The sequence below is a fragment of the Chelonia mydas genome, chromosome 7, assembly GCF_015237465.2.
Source record: "Chelonia mydas isolate rCheMyd1 chromosome 7, rCheMyd1.pri.v2, whole genome shotgun sequence".
Taxonomy (NCBI): domain Eukaryota; kingdom Metazoa; phylum Chordata; order Testudines; family Cheloniidae; genus Chelonia; species Chelonia mydas.
In genome coordinates this window covers 43,936,497-43,961,782 of record NC_057853.1, presented here as the reverse complement: position 1 = coordinate 43,961,782, position 25,286 = coordinate 43,936,497, and the positions used below count along the sequence as shown (strand labels likewise).

The 25,286-nt window shown below is 46.6% G+C and overlaps 1 protein-coding gene across 3 annotated transcripts in view; it reads right to left on the bottom strand.

Moving 5' to 3' along the window:
• Window positions 1–22,598, bottom strand: part of LOC114019978 (high mobility group protein HMGI-C) — a 38,651-nt gene extending 16,053 nt beyond the window's left edge. Inside the window, exons 1-4 of one of the 3 annotated variants that reach the window (XM_037905586.2) lie at window positions 22,258–22,598; window positions 9,024–9,256; window positions 3,770–3,853; window positions 2,284–2,331 (exon numbers count right to left, since the gene is read on the bottom strand). In XM_037905586.2, coding sequence (XP_037761514.1) covers window positions 2,284–2,331; window positions 3,770–3,853; window positions 9,024–9,116 — 225 coding nt within the window. In that variant the 5' untranslated portion in view covers window positions 9,117–9,256; window positions 22,258–22,598. Of the gene's footprint in view, window positions 1–2,283; window positions 2,332–3,769; window positions 3,854–9,023; window positions 9,257–17,980; window positions 18,541–22,257 lie in introns of those variants that run through there. The other 2 variants (XM_043552356.1, XM_043552355.1) reach the window with 2 other exon arrangements.
• Between the last annotated feature and the right edge of the window lie 2,688 nt (window positions 22,599–25,286).

Sequence of the window (25,286 nt, the reverse complement as noted above, 5' to 3'; positions counted from 1 at the left end):
GATATGTAAATAGCATTTCTCTTCTCTGGCCTTCCCTGTGGGAGATTCAGCCCTGAGCTATGTCCAGAGGATATTCCTCCCTCACGAACTGTTTGTCAAGTGCTTCCTCCTAGGAGTACTGTATTAGGGGAGCTCACCTTGCAATCCCTCCAAGTTGTGGCACTTCCCCCATGGGAATTCCCTCCCTCCACGCCTCAAGTGCAGCCCTTCACTGGTTGCTCTGAGAGAAGCCAATGAACCTATCTGGCTTATATGTTTATCATGGGTCTATCCATTGTTCTGGGGATAGGTATCAGAGCATGACTTCAGTCTGGCTTCGGTGGAGTTTTTTAATCCTATCCTCCCCCCCCTACTTATCTTCCTTGGTTATAAATATATATTGTTGATGAATCAGATCATCTGTCACAGGAAGGGTCTCAACTTGGACCAGTCTGGTCAAAGCCATCAGAAGGCTTGGGAGTAGGAAGCTTGCAGAACTGATTTAACGCAGCATTAGTTTCTGACACAAGTTTCCCCTCATGCCTGTGGTTTCCCTGAGCTCCAACTCCCATCTCCCACAGCCTTCTTATTACATTCTTAGGGCGGAATTCCATGGGCATCATCTTCTGAATTCATAGATTTTAGGGCCGGAAGGATGCACTGTGATCATCTAGTACAGTGGTCTCCAAACTTTTTACGCCCAAGATCACTTTTTGAATTTAAGGGCAACCCAGGATCTACCCCGCCCCTTCCCCAAAGCCCCGCCCCACTCACGCCACCCCCCCCACATCATCACTCACTCTCCCCCACACTCACTCACTTTCACCGAGCTGGGGTAGGGGTTTGGGGTTTGGGAGGGGGTGCAGGCTCTGGGATGGGGCAGAGGGGTTTGCAGTGTGGGAGGGAGCTCTGGGCTGAGCCTGGAACAGGGGATTTGGGTGCAGGAGGGGGTGAGAAGTGCAAGCTCTAGGAGGGAATTTGGGTGCAGGAGGGGGCTCTGGTAGACTGTATGGGCTGCTGGCTCTGAGAGGGGGCTCAGGGATGGGGGTTGGGTGCGGCCTCCTGCCGGGCAGCACTTACCTCTGGTGGCTCCTGGTCGGTGGCAGGTGCAGCAAGGCTAAGGCAGGCTCCCTGCCTACCCCGGCCCCACGCCTCTCCCAGAAGGGGCCAACGCACCCCTGTGGCCTGGGATGGGGGCATATGTCTCCTCGTGCTGCCCCTCTCCGCAAGCACCACCCTCACAGCTCCCATTGGCCACAGCTCCCTGTTCCCGGCCAATGGGAGCTGCGGGCATGGTGCTTGCAGGCAGGAGAAGCGTGCGGAGGGAGACCCCTGCCCACACACCCCCCAGCCCCGGGCCATGGGGCGTGCTGGCTGCTTCTGGGAGCAGAATGGGATCAGGGTAGGCAGGGAGCCTGTCTTAGCAGCAGCCACACTGCGCCTCCAGAGATCGCAATCGACTGGGAGGTCCTCTAGGATTGACCAGTCGATCGCGATAAACTGGTTATTGACCACTGATCTAGTCTGACCTCCTGCATAACAGGTCACAGAATTTCACTCACAGATTCCTGCAACTAGCCCATATCTTGTGGTTGAGCTAGATCATTCTGTTTAGAAAGACACCTAATTTTTACCTAAAGACGTAAAGTGAAGAGAATCCACCATATTCCGTGGTAAATTGCTCTAACAGCTAATTACCCTCTTTGTTACAAATGCACACCTTCAGGCTAGAAATAAGGCATCTAGCTTCATCTTCCAGACCTTGGGTCTCTTTATGTCTTTGTCTGCTAGATTAATGAGACCTCTGCTGCCAGAGTTCTAGGTTTCTCACTCCAGTGACCTTCTCTTTCCCTTGAATTCTAAAACTCCCCTTTTGAAATGAACCTGAAATCTAGGAATCCCTCTTACTCCATCAGAATTCCCAAGGAAAGCACAGTTCTTGCTGAGAAACTCAGGAATCTTTGCTTTTGAAGTGTCGGGAATAGGGAGTGGAAGAGAGTTGCTTCCTGAATTAAGTGTAACATATTGCCAGAGGTTCTTGGATAAGAATGTTTTTGCAGCATGTTCAGCCCCTGGGGGTGGAAGGGGGGAGGAAGGAGGAAGAATCTTGCTCTCCTATCTGGCCAGATCAGTGCTCAAGATCCAAAGAAGGTTGCATCAGGGCTTCCTAGGCTGAAAGAGCATCAGCACAGCTAAGAAGCTTGAGAAGAGGAGCAGACCAGAAAGATGGGGGATCCTCTGGGCTTTGAGAGAAGGAACTCAAGGAGAGGGAACAAAAGAGCATTTTGATGTCATTGTACTTACCCACTTTCGGGGTCTCCCTCTTGGTCTTTTCTCAGCTGAAGATTCTACCTTTAGTTATAACAAAAGACATGATCTAGTCCTCTTTCATAACTTAATGCACTTGTGATCAACACATTAAGGCCATGTCTGCATTACAGTGGCACAGCTATAACATTGTAGTGCCATGCTGTAGATGCTTCCTACAGCAATGAAAAGGGTTTTTTCCATCACTGTTTTTCCATCACCACAAGTGATGGTAGTTGGGTCGACAGAAGCATTCTTCAATTGATCTAGCTGCATCTACGCCATGCATTGGATCAGCATGGGTACAGCACTCGGGTGTGTGTGTGAATTTTTCATAGTGACAGTGCTCAGAGATGTGAATTTTTTTACACCCCATAACACTGTAGCTATGTTGCCCTAACTTTTAAGTGTAGGCCAGGCCTAAACTTGGTCTGGGTGGCTTCATTTTAAAGTCTTCCTGTGTGACTGCGGATTATGATTAGGAGTATACTAACTAGGAGGAGGTGGCAGGGTCTTAGGAGGAAGAGGAGAAGGCAAATAGTGGTGATGACCTGGTAGAGACAGAGGAAGCAGAGGAGGTTGCTGGCCAGGCATCAGAGAGGAGGAGGACAGGCAGACGTGGATTAGGAGCAGGCAAATTAGGATTAAGACTAGGACACCTAGAAGGAGGAGCTCTATGGGAAGGAGGACTTGGGAGATGACTAAACAGATGAAGCAGAAGACGGAGGCAGCCTAGAGGAGGATATCAACCAGGCAGAATTGGAGGACGTCAGAGGAGGAGTAGGCAAATTAGGATGAAAACAAAAACAAGTAGGAGGCGGCGGAATCAGGAGGTGGAGATTTAGGAGAAGGACTGGGCAGTGGAAGCAGAGGCAGTGGACTGAGGGAAGGAGGAACATGATTAGGAGGCACAGAGTGCCTGATGGGGACTATGGTGTAGGAGAAGCACAAGGAGGAGGAAAGACACAGTGGAAGAGGAGAAGGATGAGGAGGAGGACCACCACTAGGAGGAGTAGGGTGAGGAGGAGGATAACTATGACTAGGAGGACAATTAGGATGAGGAGGAACATGATGCTGAGGCTGACAACGACTAGGACGAAGAAAAGAAGGAGGCAGTCCTTTGGGTGCCAGAGGCTTAGTGTGAAAAGGCTTAGGATGACTACAAAGAGGACTAGGCAGGGCTGACAAAGAGGGAGAAGGATGAAGACGACTAGGCGGCAGCAGATGATAGAGGACAATCAGTGGTGGCAGACAGAGTGCAGAGGGTGATGATGTAATGGTAACAGTGGGAGAGGAGTGTAAAGTTTGTCAGAGCTTAAAGACTTAAACAAAACTGAAAAAGGAGATGACACAAACTGCCTGCCTTTAAATGAGAGAGCGCCTCTCTCGTGCTCCCCCAGCAAAAGCCTGGAGGAGAGAAGGGTTTGCTTTCCGGTGAGCTCTGCATCCTCCCATAAGCTGAGCACGTGCCATGGTCTCTTACCGTCTGCCCATCGCTGGCATTCCGTTTTTTGCTTCCTTTTGGCCTTCCTCGTGGTTTCTTTAGGGGCAAAGGTCCCAGAAGCTCCTGCTTGGACAAAAAGAGGGTAACTGTTACTCTGACACTCTGAACACCAAGCAGTCAAACGATAACTTCAAGTATGTAGCCCAGTGTATTTCCTGCTGTGGCCCGTGGACCAAGAGCGGCACCCAACACACTTGCTGGTGCTGGCTCTGCTCCTTGTTTCCGGTGGCTAAACTGCATTAGAAGACAGCTAAAGTACATTTGCAGAACATACAGTATCCAGGGAAGAAGGAGGGCCCAGTGGTGAGGGTGCTAGCCTGGGACTTGACCACAGTGGTTCAATTCCCCACTCTCTACCACAGGCGTCCTATGTGACCTTGGGCAAGACACAATCTCTCTGTGCCCCAGTTCCCCATCCTACCTCACATGGTGGTTGTGAGGTGCTCTAATACTACAGCAATGGGAGTCAGAGACATTCTCAAGATAGATACATACTTTCCTGTGCTAATAATTGCTAAAAGAATGTTATGCAGCTGGGAATAGGAGGTGTCCCTTGTGGCCCCACCCCCGGTGAAAGCATGATAGAACTCCTGATGTAACCCCTAAAGGTTCCCAGGAAAGTATACACCTTATACCGGCTGCAGGGGATCACACGTTCTAGAGCTAAAATGCAGCCACTGCTGGGTATGGAACACAGCAGCACTACAGAACAGTGCAGGACAGCGAGCAAAGAACACCTGCTCCAATTTAAACTGCCAAGGGAGTTCAGGAAGTAGTTACCTGAATTGGAATTTTGCCAATACACCAGGGTTAACTTCTCAACTCTCGCTGAAAGTACCAAAGGACCACAAGCAGTTAGGAAGCCCGTGATTTTATGTCACCTCTGAAAGACAGTGCATCTAAGCAGCACAGTGCCACCTATTCAGTACTGACTCAGAAGGCATCTTGCTTTCACTGGATCAGAACCCACAGGAGAATAAAGCTTTATAGAAGCATAGAAAGGGAAGAAGAGAGAAAAAGTATTTGGTGGCATAAAGCAAACCTATATGAATTGGCACATGCACAGGAATTGGCTCACATTCTGTGGGTTCCTTATTTAAACTCTGATGGAAAAAAGTAAAAACAAGCAGGGTTCTTTGTTTTAAGTTTGTAAATGAGGAGAGTGTGAGATGTATTATGTTGAAAGCCCTGGAGGCAGAAGTCCTCTGTTTATCCATAGGACAGAAGCTGTACAAGCTCTCTCTTCCCCTCCCTAATATGCCTTGATCCTGCCCTGAAAGGCCGACCTCTATGGAGAGAAAGCAATTCAGCTATGTGATGCATAACAATGTTATGGTCCACTAAGAAGTGGATTTAAGCCTCAGACTCATTTCACACAAGCTACCAAATAGCCACCAGGTGCTACTGGCTTTCCATTACTCGTGACCTGATCTCAGTTGGAACCACCATGACCAAGAAATGAAAGGATCTATACAAATCCCATTCTGAGCCTTCTAGGAGCCACCCGCCTACAGAGATAGCTATAAGGAATTCACAACGTGTCAGCTCAGTCATCAACTTAAAACAATCCTTTTCAATAATTGCATTTTTTTCAGAGTAGCAGCTGTGTTAGTCTGTGTCCGCAAAAAGAACAGGAGGACTTGTGGCACCTTAGAGACTAGAAGATTTATTAGAGCATAAGCTTTCGTGGGCTACAACCCACTTCATTGGATGCATTGAATGGAACATATAGTAAGAAGATATATATATATACACACACAGAGAAGGTGGAAGTTGCCATACAAACTGTAAGAGGCTAATTAGTTAAGATGAACTATTATCAGCAGGAGAAAAAAACTTTTGTAGTGATAATCAAGATGGCCCATGTAGACAGTTAACAAGAAGGTGTGAGGATACTTAACTTAGGGAGATAGATTCAATATGTGTAATGACCCAGCCACTCCCAGTCTCTATTCAAACCCAAGTTAATGGTAGCTAGTTTGCATATTAATTCAAGCTCAGCAGTTTCTCGTTGAAGTCTGTTTTTGAAGCTTTTCTGTTGCAAAATTGCCACCCTTAAATCTTTTACTGAGTGGCCAGAGAGGTTGAAGTGTTCTCCTACCGGTTTTTGAATGTTACAATTTCTGATGTCAGATTTGTGTCCATTTATTCTTTTTGCATAGAGACTGTCCGGTTTGGCCAATGTACATGGCAGGGGGGCATTGCTGGTACATGATGGCATATATCACATTGGTAGATGTGCAGGTGCATTGTTTGTGTATGTGAAACTAAAGTCCTGTCCCTGTGGCCTGACTCACTAACATCTCTCTCCAGAATTCACCCTGTCTATGAAACTTACAAAAATATCAGATGTTTGCCTTCCTTTCTGACCTATTGTGGGATTCCTAGTCTTAAAAAAAAATGTGTCTCATTCACGCCTAAGTATAATAATCAGGCTGTATACAGGGCTCGCAGATGGGGGATGATAAGTTTGTCTGGCCATGATGAGGACTTTTTCTTTTAAAAGGGGAAGGAAGGGGAAAAAGGAAAATAAATACAAGAGCTATCAGGAAAGTGACACAAATAAAGACAATGAAGATGATATCAGAAGGCACGTGTTCAGTTCCACGTTCTCAGTTGTCAATGTTCTGGAACCTCACTCACTATCTGAACATGCTGAGGGTCCTATTCTTAACTTGTGCACTCAAAGTGATTTTCAAATTCATAATGGTGCTGCACCAGATTTTACCTTTCATTTGTCCATTATACCTGAGACACTCTCATTTTTGGAGGGTTTCATGGATTAATATTTCTGTATCTGCTTCATGAGGGTTATTCTGAGAGCACACTATGAGCTTAACAGAGTATACAGTTGGTGAGGTGGGGCACAGGCTGCATATATGTAGACTTGGTAGAATTCTTTTTGTGTGTGTAATTTTGATGGATATATCAAAGATTATTTTAAGCATTTTTTCTATTTATATAGATTTTAAATTTTCATAGTTGCAAAAAATTATGGGTTTTAAGAATTTTTTAATGGATTTAAATGTTCATAGTTGTGGGAAATTATGGGGGGGCGTCCAACAATAATTATTTAATGACTGTCAATGTTGAGATTCAAAAAGTTATAAAGCTTTATAACTATTCTAACACAAATTGCATGGCAAACTATACCAAGTAAATATCCTTAAGTCAAACACTAATAAATTCTCAAGCAGCATTTTTCTTACTTTGCCTATCTGTAAATTTCAATGATCATTGATGGAAATATTTTTTCATTGATTTGTGTGCGTAGGGTGAAATCGACATTTACTGACATTTACCTATAGAAATCTAATCCTTCCAAGCCTACATATAGGTGTGTGCATAGACAGAAGGATGCCTTAGCATCTGTGGGTGTCACAGACTCACAGGACTCGTGCTGTCTCTCGGCTCCATACAGTCCCTGGGAGGAACCCCCTTCAGTGTGACAGCCCTTTTCTGGGGTCCACTCTCTCAGGGGTTAAGCTGTAGGCTCCTCTGCTTCCTGGAACCGCACCTCTCTGAGCCTTCAGCACACCTGTCTCTCACCGTGGGCCCTCTCAGGGAGGCTACTCGCTCTGGACCCGCAGGGCCTCCATTCCCAGAGGGAATGATGCAACCCTGATCTCTAGACTGGAGTGACTCTCAGCCAGCATAAAACAGAAGGGTTTATTGAGCATCTGAACCCAGCACTGGAAACTTCTGGGCCCTCGGGCCTAGCAACCCTCAGCACAGTACACCTTGGTCTCGCCTGTATCCAGGTGGGCTCTGGCTACTCTCTTTCCCCAGTCCAGAAGCCCACTCCTTCCAGCCGATCATCCTATATCACCTCCCACAACAGTTCCTCCCCTGTCCTTTGTCTTCAGTCCCAGGTAAACAGGTCATCTTGGCCCTCTCTCTTCCATCCTTCGTTCCCACTGGCTGGACCTGGCTGGTCAGGTCACCAGGGTCCTCTCTCCTCATCCCTTTGTCCTCCCACTGGCCAGAACTGGCTGACTGCCAAGCTGGGGTGGGCCTCCTGGTCACCAGGTCACCGGTTGCTAGGGTCCCCCATATCCAGGCAATTGTCCGGGGTCCTTGCTGCTAAGTGAGGTGACACCTGGTCCTCTGCAACAACAAACTCCCTCTCCCACCACCTCGTTAAACACACAGCACACAGGGAAACTAAGACCCACATAGTGTTCATGCAAAACACTAAGAAAATTCTCCACTTCGTCACAGTGGATATGTCTGTGTGTTGTTATGCACACATTTCATTACATGAAGGTGCATATGCGGATGCATATATTTATTAATTTAGCTGCACTCTATCTATATATTGGTGCATATATAAACACAAATGCATGTATTTGGTTTTGTAGGCATATGAACCTGAGTGCATTGTGTATATATGTAGGACAAAATTTTGTTCATTCCAGCTGTGATGCATGGAATGAGGAGTGAAAGAGCATATATCCTCTTCTCCCCACCCCCAAGTCATGTGCACAGCAGCAAAACAGTAGCAGAGCTTGGGGAATAACTGATTTTTCATTTCAGTGGATGAACCAAAAAAATCCGCCCTGATATTTGTTTTGGGTCAAATAAATATTGTGTTCCATCTGAAACTAAACACGTCATTTCATTTTCAAGTGTTTTTCACCCTTTTGTGTGTGTTTTTAGTAAAGATAGCTGAATTTTGAAACAAAGAGTCAAAATATTTTGTTTAAACTCTCTTTAAACAAAACGTTTCAATTTATCTGGAAGTTCCTTCCCTTTTTCTGCGGCCAAAACGATTCACCATATTGAACCTGATTTGCAAATCATTTCAGTCAACCCCAATGTGCATTGTTCAGTAAATAAACTATTCACCAAAAAAATTGCACCCAGCCTTATTCCCCAGCACTCATCAGGTTAACTCTCCTGATGAGGCTCCATAGCCCAGGTGGGCGTAGGCTGCCAATTTGGAGACCTGGTTGAGACAACTAGGTGCTTGCCATTGGTGGCAGATAACACGTAGTGTACCATGCTGTCCCTTTCTTGAGCAGCAGCAGTGTTTACTACAGAGCGCATTGCTCCCAGACCCCTCACACCCCTTGTCCTGCACAGCATAGTTTAATTTAGTTTAATAATTTCATTAATGCCAGCTTTTCTTGGTGCTGCCAGTGAGCCACTGCCTGCTCAGTGGCTACTTATTAATCTAACAGTCTAACAACACAGCATTCTCCATTGTCTTCTTAAGGCCTTGGGTACTCACCTGTGGCTGCTTCTTTGGTCTTCCCCTCTTCCTCTTTGGTGGCTCAGGCAGAGGGGATGAGTCAGGGTCCATTTGCTTCTCATTGCTGCTCATGGTGCCCCTTGCCACGTCTTCCAGATGATGACCCAATAGGCTATTTTTCCATGGGCAGCTGAAGCAATGGGAATGAAAATCGCACCTCCTTGCTCTCTTTCTCTTCTGTTGCAAGCAGACCCCGTCTCCACCTGCAAGAACTGAGGTGAAGATAGAATTAGGCACAACAGCATGTCACCATTCCTGCTCATGAGGAGGGTCTGAGGACACAGCTGCCTTCTAGAAGCACAAGACCATTTTGTAAGCAATTATTTCTTCTCCCCACCCGCTCCTCTGACATGAAAGCCTTGCGCTGCTATTTATTTTTAGGAGGTGAATGTGGTGCTGGTGATAGCCCTTAAGGTAGAAGTTCTCTAATTATTCATGGACTGGGTACCAGATGGACAATGACAGCATGGGGTAGATTCAGCCCAGGGATTGTAGAACATTTAGCTCCTTTGGATGACAGGTGCTGTATCAGTGATACTGTTTCCAGTAGGATGGAGTATCCTGTGAAGGACACACCAAGCATGTACGACCTAGGGCCAGGTCTCTCTCTGGTGGGTTTTCATTTTGACACATTATTTTGTTTGGCTCCTGTATAACTGCTTTAGACAAACTAACATTGAGGGAAAGATGTCAGAAGAGCAGAACTGTTTAATGTCCACTCCATCCCTTCCCATCTGCCCCTTCTCTCCCCAAGTCCCATTGAGAGCTCTCTGTGGTTGGAATCCGCTCCAGTCTTAGTGCATGTATGGTTCCAAGAAGCAACTCTGGCCATGAGCTGTTGAGAGCACAGTGGGGACTAGTCATTTTTCTTGTTCATGCTTGTTCTCCTCCAGTCCTGTTGCCAGAGAAAGAAGGAAGTCAGACTGTGACGCTCCTCACCCTCTGACCCCAGGGCTGGTGATGGGAGATTGGGTCAATGGACCTTCTCCCTGGGTTCTGTTGTCAGAAGAGGGTGGTGGAAGTGGAATAAATCCGGCCTTGAGTTGAGGCGGATAGGTGGAGCCCCCAGCAGTTACTTGTGTTGGTTATGTGTCAGACCATCCCTGGTGGAGGGCTGAGCAGCCAGTGCCTGCCTGGTTCTCAGCACAGCTTCCAGTTTGCTGCTCTGCCTGGGAAGGATGCTTACTATGCTTGCTATCTGACCTGCCAGATCTCTGCTCTTTATTTCCTACTGCACTGAATACAGAAAGCATCTAGAAGACTATGCTAAGCCTAGCGAACTGAGCCCTGCTGGAGTGACTAAGCAGATGGAGATTGCAGCCTTATCTGAATCCCCTTTGGGCAGGAATTCTGATCACAAAATAAATAGTCAACAATAGCGTGGCCAGGGAACCAAAACCATTCTCTGCTCAGGAATCACAGCATTGAATATGGAAAGACAATGCGTCTCTCTCCCCCCGACAGAGAGCCCTTAGCTCTTTCTCCTCTTCTTGCCAATCTCAAGACTCCTGGTCCATTTAATCTCTCCTCCTGTGGAAGCTCCATCCCCGCCTCAACCAAGGATCATTGTTATTGCCCTTTTCAGGGTCAATTTCTTTCTCCCTTTCCTGAATGAGGCGTTGGAATGGTGAGAGCTCACCACCAGCGTGCTCCCTTGCGTTAGGGTGTAATGTTGCATGGGGTTTCATCTCCAGCATGCCCATCAGGTTGTCTGTCTTTGCACACCACTCAGCCCTCCAGCTGAGAAGTGAATAGTCCAAACCCCTTGGGAGGTAACACCCCATTCTGTTCTCAACCCCTGCCTGGGGTTCCACTGCCTTCCCCAGCTCTGGTATCCCACACTGGTCCACCCCACCTTAGTCTTCCTTCAGCCCTTCACAGGAGCAAGCCATCCAACTGCTTCTCCCTGCGTCTGAACACTCTCAACTTACTTATAAGGCCCAGGTATCAGCTAGCACTTGATCTGTCTTTAAGTCCTGCTTCTTCTGGCTAATAAGTAGCTATCTAACCACCACGCAGGTGGAGTGAATGTTCCTAAGTGACCTTTAACTTTTTCTCGCCCACGATGGGGTTCCCCTCATCCCAGGGGTAACATTTTTTTAAAGAATGCTCCTAAGTCACTTAGGTGAATCACATTTTCAAAAGTGATGTAGGTACTTAGGAGCCTACATCCCACTGGCTTTCAATGAGATTTAGGCTGCCGAGTGCTTGAATCACTGTAGAAGATTTTACCCGAGATGACTAAAGTGGAACACAGTATCCCAGGTGATGGTGCACTGTCGATTTATAGAATAGCATAAGATTTTCTGTATTGTTCTAAAATAATGCCTAGAAGTTCCTGTTCACACCTGAATGGCAGTGTTTGTTAAATTCTACCCAGTTGCACCTTTGGAAACTGGGTTGCACAGGTGTCCCGGCGGGCCTAATTTTTCCCTCAGTTTCTTGTGGCTTTGACACTTCTAGAATAGTGGTGGAGAGTGGGTTGTGGAGGCTGCTTGTGGCGTACGTAGAAGAGAAGATGAGTAAACAGGTAGAATGGACATGGCTATAGCGTGTATATGTGAAGTGCATGACAAGATGTTAGTGAAGCTGGCTTGGCTGAGCAAAGCAGTGGTGAAGAAACTGTGGTCATGCAGGTAGCCTGTGGACAGTGGGTACCTACTGTATTTGGAGAAATGCCACTCAGACAATGAAAACAATTTACTTTCAATGGACATTTTTGGACAACCTTTAATGCAGAATGAGAGTATTACTGATGGGGCGTGGCTGACATTGCCAATGAAATAATTATAATACCTAGCCTTTATATTGCTCTTTTCATCAATAGCTCTCAAAGGGCTTTACAAAGGAGGTCAGTGTCATTATCTGCATTTCACAGATAATGAAAACTTGGGCAAACTGAGGCCCAGAGCAGTGAAATGATTTGCCCAAGGTCACCTAGCAGGCCACTGGCCAGACTGGGAATACAATGTAAAGGATGTATTTGGAGGGGGAGTGTGCAGGGACAGGGGGCAGAATTAAGGTTGCTATGGTACCTTAATTCCGCACTTCCATATTTTTAATTGTTTGGGTTTTATTTTTATATTGTGCAGGCTTAACTTAGAACTTTGTGATCTTCCAACATTTGTTTATTGTAAAACTACAATGATCTAATAGGATTTTACCTTATGTGTTGATATGATCTTTCAACCTTAATCCTAGCTCAAATCTTTTGCATGGGGAATTTCCATCCCCCTCTGCCCCAGCCCACTCTATTTGTATGGATTGATCTGATACACCTCGGGGTTGCAGTCAGAACTTTGAGTCTAATGACGCTTGTAATGAGGGCTGGATCTTAGAATCATAGAATATCAGGGTTGGAAGGGACCTCAGGAGGTCATCTAGTCCAACCCCCTGCTCAAAGCAGGACCAATCCCCAATTTTTGCCCCAAATCCCTAAATGGCCCCCCTCAAGGATTGAACTCACAACCCTGGGTTTAGCAGGCCTAACAGAGGTCTTGACAAACCCCTGGAACAGGAGCTCTGGGTCTTGTGCTGGATCTGCCAATGAAACTTACAAATCCCTCCAGCTTTCCTTCTGAGTTCTAGCAAACTTCCCAGGGGATGTGTGCATGCAGGGAAACTATCCCCCTGCTGAGTAGCTTAGGGGCGGACTAACCCCAGACTTTGTGTGTTGGGTGTACATGTTCAAACTTAGCAGGCATAGCATGCAGAACTCAAGTGTTTTCCTTTGTACAGACTCAGAGAGGCCTAGTCCCCGTACAGGGACCACTTTCTAAATCCTACCAGACTGATGGCAAACTTTATAGTGTCTGGCAAGCTTCATAAAGTCTATCAGGCCTGCTGAAAAATGTATGAAGGTCACCTGGAGCTGACAGTGTGTTCATACATTTTTTCCCCAGAGGTGTGTATTTGTTGGGGCATGGGGATTAGAAGAGACTGGCAAGCAAAAGTCCTTGGAGGGGTGGGGGTGGCTTCTAAACACCACAGGAGTCGATGCTAGGCTTGTACAAGACAACAGCACTTGTAACAATCATAGTACCTAGTTCTTACAGAGCACTTTTCATCGGTAGATCTCTGGGCTTTACAAAGAGGTAACCTCATTCATGTTATATTGGTGGGGAAACTGAGGTACTGATAAGCAAAGTGACTTGCTTAAGGTTACCCAGCAGGCCACTGGTAGACATGGGACTAGAACCCAGGTGTCCTGAGTCCCAAGACAGCACTCTAGCCATTACACCAGGAGATTTATAATTGCCATAAGAGATCTTGTGGACCTGTGATGAATTTTGCAAAGTGCACCAGGCCTGAATGACAAGAATGCCCTCAGTGGAGGCCTGTAATGTATTCACACCTTTCTGTTATCTCCAAAACTGAACACCCCACTTTCCAGAAACACTCCTGAGCACTTCATCTCCTTAGGGAAATCTGCAGTTGCTAAGTCAGTTTCGTTTTGTAGAAATACATGTCAAAAATACACTTGTTTTCTGTAAGACCCCTCCCTCAGAAATGGTTTGTATGATTGCCAGAAACCTATCCTCCAGCCACCATGCACACCTGCAAAATGTGGAGTGCACACAACCTTTTTTAAAGGACTATCGAGGAGGTAGATAATGGAGCCCTTGTTATAGCCTTGACTATAGAACTGTGGCTTTCTCTTCAAAAGGAAACATTCACAGAGCAAAACTCTCATTTCACACAAAAAAAAGAGACACAGTCCACTCTCATTTATTATGATGTAAGTCCAGAGTAACTCCACTGACATCAATATGGTCAGGCGTGATTCACACCAGTAGCTGTGAGAGCAGAATTTGACCCAAGCCCTGCATCAAACTGAGGACAGAATACTGAACACACAGGGACTGAGAAGGCAAGGCAAGGCAAAGAGAAACCTTTCGTTTCAATGACTGTAGCAAGAATGATCTGCTTTAACCTTATGGGAAATTACTTTCACCTTCCGAGAAACCAAACACTCATGTCTCTACAGATGCTGCTGGCAGATCAAGAGATATCGGAGCTCACTGTCGTTTCCTATGAACTCTTCAGCCAGTGCACTGCGCTATCTGGGAAGTTAAATGTTATCTCCAGGAGAAGGGGATAGTGGCAACAATTTGGAAAACATCCCCTCCCTGGAAGATTCCTGTATGGAAATGAAGCCATCCTGCTTAGCCTGTCCCTGACATGTCAGAGAAATACGCTTGCAGAAACAGTGCAGCACCAAATCACCTGGAAAAATTCCCCCCTTGCGCAATGTTAACGAGGTGAGTTTCCAAGTGTGTATAACCAGCGCCCCAGGAACCTGCAGAGATGGGTACCAGTTCTGCGTTTTCTATGCCCATCACTGGCAACAGAACCCTTTGCTTTCAGGAGATAGAGAGGTGGGCTGCCTCTAAAGCAAACCATTGACCAGCTATTTTATAGTGGTGGTGAAAGGTTCCCAACTCACAGACCAGGAAACTGGAATCTTCTCTTTAGTCCCGAAAGGTACAAGGACAGCAGGTGTGCAAGCTTCCCTGCTTCACACCTGTCCTGAGAAGGCCAATTCGGGGGCTGAGGGAGAAGCTCTATTTGGGTTCTGAGGGTTCTGTTCCTGACAGTACCATAGATTCTCCTGGGCATCCCTGGAGAAGTCACTTAGTCTCTCTCTGTGCTTCAGTTTCTCAAACCGGAAAATGGGAATAATCCTTTAGGTGCTCAGATACTGTGGTGATGGGCATGGGGTAAGTACCTGGATAAGCCAGGGGGAAAGAGTTTACTCTCTGTCCATTCAGTCCCTCCATAGCCAGCAAGGCTGCTGAGTCCTGCCAGTTGTGATGGCAGCTTTCAGGATCAAAGGACTGTCTGCTAAGAAACAGACTAGTGCCACCAGCTCATTTCACATAGGGGCCACCAGACAGCTACCTCCACAAAAGGGCTATTTACTGCTGACCTCGGCTGGGTTTCAACCAGTGATGTAGGTATAAATGTCTCTATTTCCCATTACCCAGCTCCTGAATCATCCAGTTTCAACCTGTTGTAAGAGGGATTTCTAGACAGAAAACTCATGTTTAGTGCCATTCCAGTCAATCTATTTGTCTGCCCAGCCACCTGGGTGCCAATGAGAGTAGTGTCTAGGTGCAAAATTCTTTAAGTTAATCACATAAATCATCCCAGCGGGTTCTGCTCTTGCTATCCCAGAGTCCAGCCACACAGTCCGGAATTCTCCCTCTCTCCCTGCCCTTCTCCCAGGAAAGGGCAGGTTTTGCCCCTGCCTCTAAAAGCAGACAGACTAGGTGTGAAATCCTGGCTCCACTAAAGCCAATGGAAGTTTTGCCACTGACTTCAGTAGAGCCAGGATTTACCCTAGAACTCTTCCAGTAGGAGGTTCCACAGGCAAGGACCCAGCATTAAAAATGCTTTGACTCCAGCTTGTGCCAGTTTCACTGTAGCCCCTTCTAGTTTGTGTCCCCAGTGAGCACCGCTGTCTTTGTGGAGCATATATGGAGAGGAGGGTCCTGACATACCCTGATTCAAGACCATGGAGGACTTTGAGCAAGATAGGCACCAAGTGTGATTTTCAAAAGTGCCCAGGCACCTAACTCTGACTGAAATCAATGGGACTTATTTTTTTCCAAAGGTGCCTATCACACTAGGCACCCCTCTGAATGTTTAGGCTCCTAAATACCTTTGAAAATCTGGTGCCTGGAAGATTAGGACTACGTCCTTCAACTAGATGATTTAGAAGCAATCAGGGAACTGGTGGAAAACATGCAGAACCGGTCTGATGTGCTCACAGCTGCCACAGCCTGGAGTCTAACAGGCTTTGGCTGGCTGCCTTAGGCAGCAGGGATTACAGTAGCACAGTCTTGTGGAGATAAGCACATGGGTCACGGGTGGTAGGCTTTCATCTGAAAGGAATGGGACTGCTGGAGCCTGGTCATTGCTACTTTTCCGATGAGTTTGCCTAGGAAAGGTACTTTGGGGAAGGTTAACATCCCAGGTCACACTGGCTATCAACCCAGCTTTGTGTCGCAGGGAGATGCCATTAATCTGAAAGCTGACATGGGGAGGTGGAATTGGAGGCACAAACTTTTTTCCTTTTTATTCTTCCATTGCCTCAGCTTTTGTCTTCTCCCCTATCCCTCTCAGGGGCTGAGTGCGTGCTGCCAGGTGTGCACTGTCCTCTCTAACAGTGTCTTACAGTAGGAGCTGTCCCTGGCCCTCAGGATTCCGTACACAGGAGGACTGGTGGTATTTAGGACTGACTATTCAAAAATAGTTAAAAGCCTAAATAAAACTTAGGAGCCTAACTTCTAATGAAGTTAATGGAAGTTATGCACCTAACTCCTTTTGAGCATCAACCCTTAGTCCCTAGCAGCTATGAGTCCCCAGGGTGTCTTCCTAGGAGTATTGGCACAGGAGGGCATGCGCCATCACATGGAATTATTAATTTCCTGTAGTGTGGATGGCCATGTTTCTTACAGTGACTGGCAGGCTCCAACAGCCCCTCCCCCAACATCTACCAGGGTCCTGGAGCCTTCACAATCAGGACTCTGACCAGGCAGAGCATGGAGGAACCTTGAGTAGCACTGCTGGGTGATGGATATGAACAGAGGTCAAATGTCAATACTCACACAAGGGAGCTCTGCCCAGTGGTTAGAACAGGGGATAGGCACTCAGGAGATCTAGGATCTATTCCTGTGGCTCTCCCACAGCCTCTGTAGCTGCTTTGTGCCTCAGTTTCCCTGTCTAAAATTATGGCATAAGTAATAATTCAGATATTAATAGTCATCTACCTCCGGGGGTGAGGGAAATGGAGGGTTAATTCACTACAGTTTGTAAAGCACTTTGGGATCCTCAGGGTGAAGGAGCTAAAGAAGGGGGCCGTGATTATACCTGATAGCTCACTGCACTTGCTGTGCTAGTGAGCACAAGGGCAAGCCCTGGCTTAGGAGATGATGGGGAGGCACCAAGATTTGCGGGCACATGTAGGAATTGCTTGCTACACCCTGCTGCGCGGTGAAGATAGCCTTGTGGCTCCCATGGGGCCAGGTTGGCAGGAGATATGTTGGCACAAAGTCATGAGTTAGACTCCCCCCCTGAAATCCTGGGGCCATGGCAGCAGCTTGAGTACAGGCTGGGGCTGCTGGGAGCTGGAGGGTATTGCTGAAATGCTCAGCTAAACAGGGTGTCTGAGCCACGTCCAGCCCCAAGCTAGAGAGGAAAGTGGAGTCAGAGCCCAGCTCAGGGAGATTCACATACAGGGATGGTCCTGAGGTCGAGGGCATGGTCCTAGGTCCCAGACTCCCCCAGCACCCTCCCACCAAAAGTACCAAGGTCCATGTCTGGATCCAAGACACCTGAAGCGCCTCCCAGGCTGAAGACCCCCCTAATCCAATCAGCAGATCCCTTTCAGGGTCTTTGTCCCAGGTCCCAGATTCCCCTACTAACCACCTTCCCCAGCTCTGAGTCCTAATTTCCCTGTCTAGACACCTCTCCCTGTGGAAATCCAGAGCAGACCCAGTGGGAATAATCCAGAACCAGCAGAGAAATAAGAGAATAAAGAGAAACCTATTAGCACAAACTAAAACAATCCTATGCTTCTCTTATCCCAAATAGCATCCAGCCCCTATGCAAAGCTCCAACCCTCAGCAGTCACTGGGGCACCCAAATCCAGTAACTGGCATTTACTATGTGGTATCCTCATGCACACACCCAGGAGATGGTCCTCTGCATGGCCAGTGAGCAAAGACATCTCAGGGATCTGGCAGAGGGATGGACTAGGACCAGATGTTGCTCCATGACCTATTTCTATGCAGAGCTTTCTGGTTCCCAAGATGCAATGAATAATCATTGCTTTCCCAGATCTAGGTGATCTCTCCATTTCTAACACATGAGCTGTGCACATGCATTTCAAATGCAGGTTCGGTAACGCGATAAGAAAGAAGCAAAATTACCTGTCAAGAACTTGGACAGCTCCACTTGACCTGGCCCCAGTAGAGCTAATGGTGAAAACAGGGGAGAAAGAGACAGAGCTCTCCAGTGACTGACACTCCTTCTGCACTGGGGAGAAGGAGCTAGCTTAGGTCTCTACACACATTCATTTCAGGAGCCTTACAATGAGCCGAGCGCTATTTATTTCACTCCCAGTTAGTGATATGGAAAGCAGTGCAAGCGTTGCCTGTGATCTCCTTCTGATGGCAGTCCTGAGTAGTGACAGCAAGTGAAACTGAAAAAAAGTTCACTTTAACTCAGCTGGAATCTTGCAGTAAATTGACCAAAAAAAAACAAAAACTCCCCAACTAAACCACTGAGCCAGGCAGCCCTTACAACTGCCCTGCTTACTAAAAATAAGAATAGAAGGGACAGATCACTTCACAAATTCCCCACTTCCAACAGGGGTGGGTTATATTTACTCTGACCTTATTTTAAGACCGTTAGAGAAGAAAAAAAAACAAGTGTAGCATCAGTCTGGCTTGAGATGAGACAAAGTGGTTACTATGCCAGGTCCAAAATAATTGTAGGGACTTTTGCCATGAGCCATAGTTAACACCCAGGGTTGGAAAGTGGCCCAGGTTAGGGTTAGGTGTGCTTTGATGGGAGTTTAAAAAAGTGATATTGTCTTGCTATGTACGTATCATATTGATGCAAGTGTTAATCATGGCTGCTGTGAGTATTTTGCAGATGAGAATACAGACTTTTAATATGCATGGTGTGGTTTCTGGCATGTATTTCAGTGTCATAAAACAGGGAGTTTGAGCAAGAGCCAAATTCTACCTGCACTCCACACCCTGTGTAACTCAACTGATCTACCTAAGAGCCAAACTCTGGTACCTCAAGGCAAGTAGTAACCTACACAAACAATACATTGAAATGAACCAGCAGCCTAATAACTCTCTTTCAGAATGGTGCATAAAGACTTTCCTTGAGATTTAGATTCCTGAGTTGCTTTGAAAATGGAACTTAGGTTCTTCTTGAAAATGTTACCTTTGAACTTATTTGTACAGGAAAATTGGCCTGGTGTTAAGGGACTGGACTGGGATTCGGGAGATCTGTGTTCAATTCTTGCCTCTGCCACATAGAGTTTAAGGCCAGAAGGGACCATCAGATCATCTAGTCCAGGGGTTCTCAAACATGATTGCATCGTGAACCCTTCTGACAACATGACCCCAGGAGGGGGGACCAAAGCCTAGGCCCACCTGAGCCCTGCTGCTCTAGGTGGGGCAAAGCCCGACCCCCCCCACCCCGGGAAAGGAGCCAAAGCCCAAGGGCTTCAGCCCCAGGCAGTGGGGCTCAGGCTTGGGCTTCAACCCAGGGCAGTGGGGCTTGGGCTTCAGCAAGTCTAATGCCAGCCCTGGCGACCTCGATCGCCTTCTTCTGTAGCATGGGGCACGGGTCACTTGCTGGAGGATTCTCTGCTCCTTGAAGTCTTTAAACTATGATTTGAGGACTTCAATAGCACAGATATAGATGTGAGGTTTTTTGCAGGAGTGGTGGGTGAAATTCTGTGGCCTGCGTTGTGCAGGAGGTCAGACAAGATGGTCATAATGGTCCCTTCTGACCTAAATATCTATGAATCTATGAAAATGGGGTTGTGACCCACTTTGGGGTCCTGACCCACAGTTTGAAAACCGCTCATCTAGTCTGACCTTCTGTATAGCATAGGCCACCCCAGCCACCTATACGCCAAGGCTAACCACCAAAATTAGTGCAAAGCATTACAGCCCTCAGGACACTAAATTATGGTGTGCCATAGGCAGAGAACAGGAGGGACAGAGGTGTGCCAGTGCTCAAGATCCCTGCCAATCTGACCTAGATGAAAATTCCTTCCCACATCCGGTGACAGTTAGAAACTATGCATGTGAGTAAGACACACCAGACAGCGCTCAAGAAAGAATTCTCAGTGTCACCTCCGAGTACTGGCCACACTGTCCTGTGTCCCTTCTTCAGCTGGGGCCATCTCTGCTGCTTCAGAGGAAGGAGACAAAAATCAAACCAGAACAACCACACACCATAATACATTGGGGGTGGCAGGAAATCCCTTCTAGACCTTACAGGTCTACCTGAAGCATGAGATTTTAGGATCATAAGACGTGAACTGGAAGGGATCCCAGGGCTGCCATGTCCACTGATACATAAAATCCCACTCAGACATTTATCAAGCTCTAGCCTAAAATGAATTAGGTTGTTTGCCCCCACAACTCGTAGCGGGAGGCTGTTCCAGAACCTCACTCCTCTGATGATTACAAATCTTCCAGTGTGACCTTGGGCAAATCACATTCTCCATCTGTAAAATGAGGATAATAATACTTCTTGTGTCTGCCTTGCCTATTTATGCTGTAAACTCTTTGGGGGCAGAGACCATCTCTCACTACGCATTTGCACAGTGCTTAGCACAGTAGGGTTGCCATCTGTCCATGTTTTCCCAGGATTGTCCCTTTTTGGAGGCAGCCGTCCTGGGAAATCTGCACGCGAGCTCAGTACACATTGCCAGCTGTCCAGTTTTATGCGCTCAGGAGCATCACAGATGTCCTGTTTTTTTTGTAGTTCAGAGGTGCCAACCCTATAGCACAATGGGGCCCTGATCTTGGCTTGGGCCCCTAGATGCTAGTATAATCAAAATAATAATAATAGTACATATGTTATAAAAAGATTGATCTTTCATGCAACCATAGTCATCCACAAAATCAAAAATGCTTTGAGTTTAAGGCTACCAGAATCTAACTAATTAAAAATTGTGTATAGCTCCCAACACTGTAGTTCGTAAATATATCCAAACTGTAATCTTTTTTAAGGAGCAAAATAATTGCATGTGCTCCTAATTAGATAGATACCGTTAGAGATGAAGTAACTGTGCAAACATAGAATAACCATAATGCGTGGGCCAGAACATAAAATGACACCCAATATACTAAATCAGAAACTCTTCATGATACAGCAAATCATCAGACAAAGGAAATATAATGTACAGTTCATTATCCTGCATTATAAACATTAGTTACAAACAAAAGAACTATGTTAAAAGAACATTATTGCTGTTGTAAATTCAAGCCCTCAAAAGTTAGAAAATGAGAGTTACCAAGTTAGCAAATACAATCTTAGTTCAGTTCTCTTGTGTGTACACATTATGAGACAGTCTTTAATTCCATGATCACATATTTAGTAGTTTCAGTTTAATGCAAGAAGGGACCATAGATCATCTAGTTTGATCTCCTGTGTATCAGAGGCAATTCAATTTCACCCAGTTACCCCTGTATTAAGCTAGATAACTTGTGCTCGGCTAAAGCCTATCTTCCACAAAGCCATCCAGAGACGACATCAAGATGACCCCTTGGAGGACATCAAGAGATGGAGGATCTAGCACTTCCCTTAGTAGTATATTCCAATGGTTAATCACACTCACTGTTAAAAATATGTGCCTAATTTTTCATTTAAATTTGACTGGCTTCAGCTTTCAGCCATTGGCTCTTGTTCTGCCTTTTCCCGCTAGATTAGAGAGTCCTTTAGAACCTGGTATTTTCTCCCTGTGAAAGAACTAATGCACTTTAATGCTCTCAGTCTTCTTTTTGATAAGCTAATCAGAATGAGATCTTCAAGTCTCTCGCTATAAGGCATTCCCCCAGCCCTCAAATCAGTGCTGTGACTCTTTCTGCAGCCTCTCCAATTTTTCAACATCCTTTTTGAAATGTGGCCACCAGAACTATCAGCAGGATTCCAGTATTCGTCTCCCAAATGCTGTAAACAGAGGTGAAATCAGCTCTCTCCTCCTCCTTACTGCTCCCCTGTTTACACATTCAAGGATTGCATTAGCTTCTTTTCCCACTGCTTTGCACTGTTGTTTTTCCACAGGACCCCTGCATCATTTAGCGCACAGGGTGGATGGTGCTCAGTGAATGATCAGCTAGTCAAACTTCGTTTTATCCTTATTCTTCATTGTGTGGCCCAGGCCTTGTTTACTGCACACTATTCAAACCCTGTTCTGAAGACAGAATTATTAATTTCCTTGTAACAGAGCTGGCCACCTCCCAAGCACCTCCTCATGGCCAGAGGTGGCTCCAACGCATGCTGCCTCAGTTTCCCTTTGTTTGGATTCCTCAATAACTCAAAAAAAGCTTTCACAGTCTAGTAACATCCCTCCTTGGGGTCTGGGTTTATTAACAAAAAGTTTAAAATAATTCAAACCATCCTCAAAGTCCCAAAATAATTCAAGTGGCCTCCCCTAGGCTTCTCCTACCTGGAGTTGTTCCACCAGGCTCTGCTGCTTTCCTGGTTTCTCAGGGTCCCTGCAGCATCTTTCCACCAGTTTCCAAATGGGTTTAGCTCCTCCTTCCTGAGGAGCCTGTTCTCTGCTCCAGCTCTCAGCCTGTCCCCCCGGACTGTCCACAAGCCTCTCTTTTTCTAACACTCCCTCCACCCCCAAGGCTTGGTTTAGTCACATAAACATTTGTCGCACATCACAATTCATTTCCTCCGTCTGGGGAGTATAGCCTGTGTCACAGGTGGGCAGGGCCCATCTCCTCTTGAGGGGCCAGCCACCCTGTGACATTCCATGTAGGCTGTTATATGGCACTTCACAAACATTGATTAATCTAGCCTCACAACACGCCTGTGAGAGGAGGGGGGGTGTTATCTCCATTTTACAGATGGTAACCTGAGGCACAGAGATTAAGGTCGAAAGCAGAGCTGGTCAAAAGTTGTCTGATGGAACAGGTTTCTGTCTGAAAATGCTGATTTGATGGAATCTAAATGTTTTGCGGGAATGCCTGTTTCGGCTGAAATTTTCAGAACCATGCCAGCCTGAGGCAGACAACTAGCATGGAAACTTCACTTGGACAGTTAAAGCTCGGCAAAGTTACAAGCAACTGAAAACAGGGTTTTCTAATGGGAAGTATCAGGCAACCTTAATACTAGGTAGAGGAGCTACCAGTCTGGCCTGTAATAAGACATATAAAGACCAGTTAACATTAAAGCCAAAGGAAGGACTACTGCTGACTTCAGCGGAAGCTGGATCCAGCCCCAAAATAATTGAATGGGCCCTAAAAGTAGGGACTGAGTTCACACTGTTTGGGTGCTGATCACTGAGATGGTTTCTGGGGTAGTAGTGTATGTGCATGAACTGAGCTATAAGACAAGTGTAACCCTCGCTCGTGCTTTCCATAGGGCTGGGTTTTTCGTTGAGGTGTTTGACACTGCACCTTTCCTTGAGCTGCAATAAGCCACTTTCACTGCAAGGGGATGATGTTTTTATTTTGGAATTTCCTTTCTTTTGTTGTGAGGCCAGGCTCCTGCTGCTTCATGTAAACAAAGCAACATGGGGCAAGCTCCCTCTGGCAGGTGTGGTCCACAAGCCCAGGGCACTGGAGATAAGAGCTGGCTTGTTGAGTCAGCAGGGCAGGGAGGTACTCCTCCTCTCCTGAGATCCAGAGTACCATGCTTACAGGATGAAATTGATTAGGCCTTGACAAAATTGCAAACTGCTGTGATCTTCCTATGTCATGCTAGCTAGGCACATGTACTGAGGATGGCAATGCCATATAAGGGCTATCCTGTAATTATAAGATGGTCACTAACTCCTTTTAGGAAGCATCCAGATTTTACCACAATGAAAAACCCAGCTCTATGGAATGCACAAGTGAGGTACTGTGAAAATCAACATGGCCCACTTCTACTTAAAGACTGGAATAACTTTCACTTAAATTCAAAACTAATTTCAGTTCTGAACTGATCTCCATTGCAGTAAGCGTTAAGGGAGCAGAACTAGCTGAGTGGCGATTTGCATTGAACATCCCCTTTGGGATCTACTGGCCCCAGTGTGCCAGACAGGAGATCCATCCTGATTCAGAGTGGCTATACCTGTGTTCAGTCCCAAACTGCTGCCACCAAGGTGATTATCTAAGATCGGCACCATGGATCCGATGGCAGAATTTGGCCCCTTTGGAGGAGGGATGAATCCTGGTGAAGCAAGAACAGCATAAACACAACCAGCCTTGGACGAGTCATAACCAGGTGTGAGCTGAAGGGTGCAGGGAAAGCAGCTCAGAGTAACAGAGACAGGAAACAACTTATCTTAGTGAAAAGCCATGTTAGACAGCCTCTTTCAATGGCAATGTGGCTTCGGTTGGTCTCACATCCTCAGCATAAATCAGTGACCTGGTGGGACAGGATTTCCACCCTGTGCAGTTTGCGCTGGAACAGTGAGAGTTTCCTGGCTCCAGCTGCACACGATGATTTATGGCCACATTTCACACTCCCCAGAAGGAGACGGTTAATGTGGGGCAGATAAGCAGCATGGGGCATGTCGGGAGGATACCTCCAGTGCAGGAAAGCAAAGTGCAGCTGCAAGATTAGAAAGAGTCTTACTGGGACCAGCACAGGGGTCTATACTGGGACCAGTACAAAGACCAGTACTGGTGTCTTACTGGGATAAGTATGGGGATGAGTTCTGGAGTATTACTGGGATCTACACTGGGACCACTGTGGGGTTTGCACTGAGACCACTACTGGTGTATCGCTGGGACCAGTGTGGGGGTCTGTACTGAGAGCAGTGCTGGGGTCTCTATTGGGACCATTACTGGAACCAGTATTGGAGTTTGTACTGGGAACAGTACAGGAAACTATCTTCGGACCAGTGCTGGAGTCTTACTAGGATCAGTACAGGGGACTCTCAGTATTAGTTCCAGACCTGGGCCCAGTAAGACCCGAGCACTTGTTCCAATAGACACCCCAGTACTGATCCCAGTAGAGTGCTGAGCACTGGTCCCAGTTCTGGTCCCAACACTGGTCCCAGTAAGACCCCAGCACTGGTCCCAGTACTGGACCCAGTAAGACTGCAGCACTGGTTTCAATACAGACCCCAGTACTGGCCCCTGTATGGGTCCTAGTAAGACCCCAGCATTATTCCAGGAGGGTTAGATTTTTAAAAGACTAATCTCCTTTAAATGAAAAAATTATAATTAATTTTTTTAAAATGTATATTAATTTACATCAAATGACCATACACTTTATAACAGGAAAAATATCTGCAGCTGTGGTCTGAGGGTTTGATAGACCTAGCGGACAGCAGGCAGATTTAAGAGTAAAATGCACAAAGGGGGCACAGATACTTCAAGTCTTCCCTGCTCACCTAGTGGCTACTGCAATGGTCCCTGTAGTCCAGATCCTCAAAGGTATCCTAACTCTCATTGAAATTTAGGTGCCTAAATAACTCTGAGGAGCTCGGCCTGTGAGACAAATGCAGCCCAGAACACGTGGTGACTGACAGAA